General features: G+C 42.4%; 1 protein-coding gene across 17 annotated transcripts in view; it reads right to left on the bottom strand.

Moving 5' to 3' along the window:
* LOC106606915 (potassium voltage-gated channel subfamily KQT member 5) overlaps positions 1-8,483 on the bottom strand; it is a 147,316-nt gene that overhangs the window by 18,894 nt on the left and 119,939 nt on the right. For all 17 annotated transcript variants that reach the window (XM_014203394.2, XM_014203422.2, XM_014203439.2 and 14 more), the window contains exons 3-7: positions 4,466-4,592; positions 3,027-3,202; positions 2,656-2,781; positions 1,897-2,007; positions 1,717-1,812 (exon numbers count right to left, since the gene is read on the bottom strand). In XM_014203394.2, coding sequence (XP_014058869.2) covers positions 1,717-1,812; positions 1,897-2,007; positions 2,656-2,781; positions 3,027-3,202; positions 4,466-4,592 — 636 coding nt within the window. The remainder of the gene's footprint in view (positions 1-1,716; positions 1,813-1,896; positions 2,008-2,655; positions 2,782-3,026; positions 3,203-4,465; positions 4,593-8,483) is intronic.

Here is an 8,483-nt window from a genome sequence, read left to right as displayed (position 1 = left end):
GCAGAATGCAGCAATTTCAAATATTTTACTGAGTTAAAGTTCATATAAGGAAATCAGTCAATTGAAATAAATTAATTAGGCCCTAATCTATGGATTTTACATGACTGGAAATACAGATATGCATCTGTATTTAAAAAAGGTAGGGGCATGGATCAGTCAGTATCTGGTGTGACCACCTTTTGCCTCATGCAGCGCAATACATCTCCTTTACATAGAGTGGTTCAGGCTTTTTCATCAGACCTGTGGAATGTTGTCCCACTCCTCTTCAATGGCTGTGCAAAGTTGCTGGATTTTGGCGGGAAATGGAACACGTTGTCGTACACGTCGATCCAGAGCGGCCCAAAAATGCTCAAAGGGAGACATGTCTGGTAAGTATTCAGGCCATGGAAGAACTGGGACATTTTCAGCTTCCAGGAATTGTGTACAGATCCTTGCGACATGGGGCCGTACATTATCATGCTGAAACATGAGGTGATGGCGGGGGATGAATGGCACCACACTGGGCCTCAGGATCTCTTCATGGTACCTCTGTGTATTCAAATTGCCATTAATAAAATGCAATTGCGTTCGATGTCCATAGCTTATGCCTGCCCATACCATAGCCCCAATGCCACCATGGGGCACTCTGTTCACAATGTTGATATCAGCAAGCCCGGTACGGTACAGTTGAAACCGGGATTCATCCGTGAAGAGCACACTTCTCCAGCGTGCCAGTGGCCATCGAAGGTGAGCATTTGCCCACTGAAGTCGGTTACGACGCCGAACTGCAGTCAGGTTAAAACCCTTGCTAGGAAGACGAGCATGCAGATGAGCTTCCCTGAGATGGTTTCTGACATTTTGTGCAGAAAATCTTTGGTTCTTCAGCTGTCCGGGTGGTTGGCATCAGACGATCCCGCAGGTAAACAAGACAGATGTGGAGGTTGTGGGCTGGCGTGGTTACACGTGGTCTGCGGTTGTGAGGCCGGTTGGACGTACTGCCAAGTTCTCTTAAACAACATTGAAGGCAGCTTATGGTAGAGAAATAAGCTTTTTGTGAGTATGGAACATTTCTGGGATATTTAAATTCAGCTCATGAAACTTGGGACCAACACTTTACATGTTGCATTTATATTTTTGTTCAGAACAAAGGGGACACAATAGTGAAAGACCAGTACAAAGAAACAACAGCAATAACACATCCCTGCCAACAGAAGATATACTGGAAGTCTGTCTGTGGAGGAAAAAATATCTGGTTAGGAGAAGTGTTCCACATCAACTCAGCCATACTATACAGATAGGATAAATAGAGTACAATGCTGAATTAGTTGACGGTTTGCAGGCCTTAAAGCAATGGAAAAATGGAGCTAAATATATGAATCAAACGAGAAGCCTAATCGTTTTTTCTGCTTGATGGCAAAAGCTCTATAAAAACAAGATCTGTGTGTTTGTTTTGTGGAGTTTATTGTCTATGTTGAGTTGATGGTGTATTTTAATAGTCCGGGTCTTGTCTGTTAGGATGAGCTTTGGCGTAGAGGTAAATCCACCCTGGGAATAGCTCTGGTGGAAACAGCTCATAAATATCAGCCCTGTATTGCCTTTGGACCTGAGAGAGGACAAAGAGTCTCAGCTACGGTTAGATATCAAATGCACACACACACACACGCGCGCACACACACACACACACACACACAGAACAGTTCAATCATATCTGGTGATGGACTTGTGTGTGTTGTGTACCTGGATGAGGCTGGCTGCTGGGTTCCTCCTCTTCTCAAAGTGTTTTTGTCTGTGCTGCTCCTGTACCTTCAGGGCAAAACCTGAGCCCAGGATACCCTGCACACACACAAAGGACCACGTTCAATCACTCAACGTCAAATTGTGCGTGTGTGTGAGTGTGCGTGCGCGTGTGTCTCTCACAGCAGGCAGGGCGAAGAAGGAGATTCCCATCAGAGCAAAGCCAGCTGAGATCAGACGACCTGTCCATGTCTGAGGAGTCTTGTCTCCATAGCCGATAGTCGTCAGGGTGATCTGTTCACACACGTCAACATCACAGAGTTCAGAGGTAACCAAACGATTTTCCCACAAAGCCAGTTTGTAGTATTTTGGGTCAATTTACATTTTCAATTCAGTCAATTCAGGTAGTGAAATGTACTTCCTGGATAGAAAAACCCACTGTATAGAGCTCTTGAGGACCAGAATTGAATAACACTGCACTTGTGTGTGTGAATTTCAGTGACCCCCTTTCTCTTCCTGTCCCTGTCTCCCTTGCACATCTAATACCCCAGTCTCGCCCGACAGACACTGGAAATTACATTCATCGATTGGGTCATTTTAGCGCGTCTGAAGCCCTGGGCATTCATTAATTGTGTTGACATTGTATAAGGTCTAGCAAGAAGCGCCTGGGAGGTGTTTGAAGACCAGCCAAGCATGATCTTGTAGCGGTGTCATTAAGGTGTCTTAAGGTCATATTATAGACTGGTCGGCAAATCCAGTAATGAACATAAAGCTACTCTTTCTTTTAGACTTTCAGAGATGTCCTGGTTAGGTTGTTTGTTTTCTATCTGCTTAAACTTCAGTCCTGTGAATATTGGTATGGGCTATGTAGAAACATATTGATCAATCTCTGTGCGTGTGTGGTGTGGTGTGGTGTGGTGTGTGTGTGTGGGGGGGGCTCACCGTGCCCCACCACAGAGCATCAGCATAGGTGGCAAAGTCTTTGTTGAACTCCTTCTCCACGAGGTAGACCAGGAACGAAGAGAAGATGAGCACCAGGAACCCAATGTACCAGGCTGTCACCAACTCCTATAGGAAATCAATGATTATGATCAAACAAATACATCAAATCTCACTGTATTGGTTGTGTAGCCTAATAGCAACTTAAACCCCTAAAGTGCAAGTTGTAGTGACAGAGACAAGGAAAGATTCACTAGGAAGAACATGAGAGGAACCAGACAGTAGAGGGGGAGCGCATCCTTCTATTTTTTCAAGAAGGTCAGAGTACATAGGACCATCTAGGCCAGACTGTTGGACTACAAATGTGGTTGTACCTTACTGTGTGCATAGACTACAGATCCCAGTAGTTTCCAGGTGCCCCCTCTGCGGTCCATACGCACCATCCGCAGGATCTGCAGGAAGCGAAGGCTACGCAATGCTGAGGTGGCAAAGATGTTACCTTGGCTACCAGCGGACACCACAGCAATGGAAGCTATGAGGACAATTATGTCTGGAAAGAGACAGAAAGATATAAAACGTACTTCAATACTTTTGTAGTATTTACAGTCTTGAAAACTTTCATGAGAGTCTAATGATAATGTATTGCAGTGCATATGAGTGATACACATAATACTATAACATGTTCCAAATAAGTTTGTCTGTGAAAATGTCCCCCACTCATCAGGCTGTTGGTGCCCAACACCAGAGAGCGTAGAGGGGGCCCGGGGCCTCAAACTGTGTTGATCTGGAGCTCTGAGACTGGTTAAGAAAATAGACACAGTGTACTGGATGAGTCATCACATGGATCTAACGTACCTAGTATTCACTTTCACACAATCAGAGAAGAAAGGAGAGATAGTGTGAGGGATTGATAAAGGGAGAATGAGAGGGGTAAAGAGGGTTCACACAAACCCCCATCTTTAGGGCCACGGTGATAGTCCTGAAGAACATACAAACCTCTACTGCTCCTACAGTACACTGGGATGATAGTGTGTTTCGTTCCAATTCACATCTATCACATTTCAGCAAACACATTTAAAGTTCTGAAACTCTAACCGTGGCTGGTTTTAGTCTATTGGGAGAAGAAAAAGATAGTGATCTATGTTCTTGTAAACTGTATTTATCCTTCTTTTATGAGAACTCAACGCCAGCTTCTGTTTTCTCTGTTTGTGTATTGAAGTACACCATCTGTCAATCAGAAGTCAGCCTTGAATATTGACAGTCTTGATGACCATCTCTCAACAACAAGACCTCATAGCTTCCATTCGAAATTCGACGTATTATGGATGAACGTCTATTTTTTGTGCATTACAGGGTTAAAACAGAAACAACTCAAAAGGTTAACAATTTAGGCATTAATCCCGAGTGGTTAAGCTAAGGGCTATGGTTTGGGGATGGCTCCGCAAACCAACCGGCACTGTTTCCATCAAGTATCCTCAAGTATTCTCACGACTTGCTAGAGCATTGTGAACTGCCGTAGAGCAGTGGTCTGAGCAGTGCGCTTCGGCACTGAGCATCATGAGTTTGAGCCCAGTGTTGGGCAATCATTTTTCTTTTTTTGTGAACCACGAGGAAGGAATATATCGACATCAGGACCTTTCAAACGTCAAAATCGAAGTCTATTTCTAGTAATCAGGCTGCATCTCTTGGTGGACTGATAGGACCTTTGCAGTACAGCACACACACACACACACACACACACACACACACACACACACACACACACACACACACACACACACACACACACACACACACACACACACACAGTTACCTATGACACAGAAGGGTTTCCTGGCAAAGCGGAGGCGTCCCTGCCATCCCCTGTAGCGACAGCAGCAGCCTGCGCTCCATATCCTGATGATGTACTCCAGCCCAAACACCACGATCATCACAAACTCCTACAGGACACGCACGCACGCACACACGCACACACACAGTCGCAGCCCATTATTGAGAGTCGAGGCGAGGGGCAAAAGTTCAATATGCTGTAAATACCAGACAGTTGAAATAGAAAAGCCAGCAATTAATAATGATATTCAATAATCAATATACAGATGTTGGATCTTCATTTGACCCTATTTGTCGCGGAATAATCCTGCAGCAGGAGGATTTGGATGAATATTGAATATTTAGAGTCGCCGCCAGGAGGCAGTTAGAAGCGGTGTTTGCAGTCTATACAGTAACTTAGACTGCAGGTCTATGTAGGCCTCGGGTAGGCTACACCTCATCTTGTGTGAATTCTTATGTCGATTATAATAATATTTGTAGGGGGTAGACATATTTCATTTTCATTTTTTTTAGATGAATAGTTTTATTATACAGTACCAGTCAAAAGTCTGGACACACCTACTCATTCAAGGGTTTTTCTTTATTTGTACTATTTTCTACATTGTAGAATAATAGTGAAGACAACAAACTATAAAATAACTCATATGGAATCATGTAGTAACCAAAAAAGTGTTAAACAAATCTAAAGATATTTTATATTTCAGATTCTTCAAAGTAGCCACCTTTTGCCTTGATGTAAGCTTTGCACACTCTTGGCATTCTCTCAACCAGCTTCACCTTGAATGCTTTTCCAACAGTCTTGAAGGAGTTCTCACATATGCTGAGCACTTGTTGGCTGCTTTTCCTTCACTCTGTGGTCCAACTCATCCCAAACTATCTCAATTGGGTTGAGGTCAGGTGATTGTGGAGGCCAGGTCATCTGATGCAGCACTCCATTACTCTCCTTCTTGGTCAAATAGCCCTTACACAGCCTGGAGGTGTGTTGGGTCATTGTCCTGTAGAAAAACAAATGATAGTCATACTGCAGAATGCTGTGGTAGCCATGCTGGTCAAGTGTGCCTTGAATTCTAAATAAATCACTGACAGTGTCACCAGCAAAGCACCCCCACAACATCACACGTCCTCCTCCATGCTTCACGGTGGGAACCACACACGTGGAGATCATCCGTTCACTTACTCTTTGTCTCACAAAGACATGGCGGTTGGAACCAAAAACCTCAAATTTGGACTCATCAGACCATAGGAAAGATTTCCACCAGTCTAATGTCCATTGCTTGTGTTTCTTGGTCCAAGCAAGTCTCTTCTTCTTATTGGTGTCCTTTAGTAGTGGTTTCTGTTGAGATGTGTCTGTTACTTGAACTCTGTGAAGCATTTATTTTTTGTTATTTATTATTTGGGCTGCAATTTCTGAGGCTGGTAACTCTAATGAACTTTTCCTCTGCAACAGAGGTAACTCTCGGTCTTCCTTTCCTGTGGCGGTCCTCATGAGAGCCAGTTTCATCATAGCGCTTTATGGTTTTTGCGACTGCACTTGAAGAAACTTTCAAAGTTATTGAAATGTTCCGTATTGACTGACCTTCATGTCTTAAAGTAATGATGGACTGTCATTTCTCTTTGCTTATTTGAGCTGTTCTTGCCATAATATGGACTTGGTCTTTTACCAAATAGGGCTATCTTCTGCATACCAACCCTACCTTGTCACAACATAACTGATTGGCTCAAACGCATTAAGAAGGAAATAAATTACACAAATTAACAAGGCACACCTGTTAATTGAAATGCATTCCAGGTGACTACCTCATGAAGCTGGTTGAGAAAATACCAAGAGTGTGCAAAGTTGTCATCAAGGCAAAGGATGGCCGACTTTGAAGAATCTGAAATATTAGATATATTTTGATTTGTTCAACACTTTTTTGGTTACTATCTTACTGTTAAAATTAAAATAAAAAAATAATTTTAGTTAATGCACTTTGAACTGGGTTATCAAATCTGATCATTTGAGACATCGTTATCAGAGATGGGGATTGGAATGATGTACAGTATGGGGTTACATTGAGGGGTTACAGTGAGGGGTTACAGTGAGGGTTTAGAGTGAGGAGTTAGAGTGTATAAAAGCACCCAGGGTTGAATCAGTGGGTCACAGTACTGTTAAAACAGTAAGTAAGTAAGTGTATATTTTGCATTTGTGAAATTATTTTGATGTGATATGAAAGTAAAGGTCTTCATGTTTCTAGAACCATATAGCAATTGAGAATCGATTCATGTTTAGATGGAGTATTTGGCTGTTTTGGCAGCCAGAGCCAGTTAACTTCTGAAAATAACCCACTCATAGGCTCGGTCGTGCCATGACATTGTTATGAACGTTCTATAGCCGCCCTCTCAAGCCCAGTCATTCTGGACGGAGGCTAACTACTGTTTAGTCTAACATACACTATAGTTTCTGGAAATACGATGACATTGATAAAGTAGTCAAATATTTAGGAGGAAACAACTTTGCCAGCATTATCATGTCGTCAAATTTACTTTAGACAGATGACAATGTTGTCATTAGCTAGCAAAGTTCTTAAAAAAAACACATTTGTTTAAGCAAGTCAGCCATATCAGCTATGTTTTTTTTAAAGGCAGTAAATGAGGCTGAATAAACGGTTTCGCTGCCAGACAAGGCTCCGCTGATAGCCAGGTGTAGCAGTGGTAAGGTGTTGGGACTGCTGTTGGGACTCTGCTGTTGGGACAGCTTTATGTAGGCCCTAACAGTTTGTGGGCACCATTTGTCACCGTTATATAGTGCAATTAATGTATTGTTTAGTTTCGTGTTGTGTTGTGTAGTGGCTTTGATGGAATACATCCAAGGACCTTATTCATGGCTTACATGTTTCGTAACAATATTGTTTTTAACGTTAATTTGGACTGATGGCCGACTGAGCATTCTACCCAATGCATCGTCAATGAGTACTGATGAAGATTTCATCAAAAGTGCATTACAGTGGCTTGGAAATACATTGACATTCAGGAGGCAAATAATAAAGGAGGCAAATAATTAGTAGGAAAATCTTTCATCATCATTTTGAAGTCACCAGGTTGACTTTAAATGCACTATAATGTTATAACTATAACGTTATCTATCTAGCTAAGATTAAGGGGAGGCTTAAGGGGATGTATTCTACTATTCTACTGACAATTGAGATGGCATAAGGGAACAACAAGTAGATAAGAGGCAATAAGAGACAATCAGCATAAGAGGCAATCCATAATTTCGATTAAGACATTAATGAGCGAGCTAGGGCGGACGTTTTCAATATAACTATTTGTTCAGCACTTTTGAAATGTACAGTGACAGAATTCAGAGCATGGGCCGTTCTTATAGTGTTCTCCCTGTACACCAAGTCAGAACCGTAGGATAAATAAAGGGGCCACAAAAGCAGACAATGAAAGCTCTTACAATATTCGATGATTACATTTCTCTAAAACAGGTCATAGGCTACACGTGCACCACCAAGTCAGAACAGTAGGCGCAATTAAGAGGGGAAAATAGACCCAATTATTAGGGTGAGGCAGATGGGCTACTAACAGCTTACGACACAACATACACTTAGTAATACTTTCTTAGCTACAGTATGCATATCTCCCTGGCATATTTCATCATTTATGCAGCAGCATAGAAGCATTTTTGGACTGACCTTGTTGTGCTGTACCCACTTGAACAGGAAGGTGGCGTGGTGGTCCTTTGTGGGCAAATTTTGTTATCTGGCATTCTCTAGATTTATGGTGCTTTCAAGACAACTGGGAACTGGGAAAAAACTAGGTTAAATCATGATGACATCATTATGACTTACAATTCTGAGTTGGATGACCGTTCAAAGTGTGTTTTCCCAGTCGGAGCTTGTTTTTTCCTGAGTTCCCAGTTGTCTTGAACTCACTGAAGTCAGATTTCCCAGTTCCGAGTTAACAGTTGTTTTGAGCGGGGCAGAAATCATACTGGATTGACCGCATGGCCAAAGTTG

Source organism: Salmo salar, chromosome ssa01 (assembly GCF_905237065.1).
Source record: "Salmo salar chromosome ssa01, Ssal_v3.1, whole genome shotgun sequence".
In the NCBI taxonomy this organism is placed as follows: Eukaryota; Metazoa; Chordata; class Actinopteri; order Salmoniformes; family Salmonidae; genus Salmo; species Salmo salar.
Note: the sequence above shows the minus strand (reverse complement) of the source record. Positions and strands in the feature narration are given on the sequence as shown.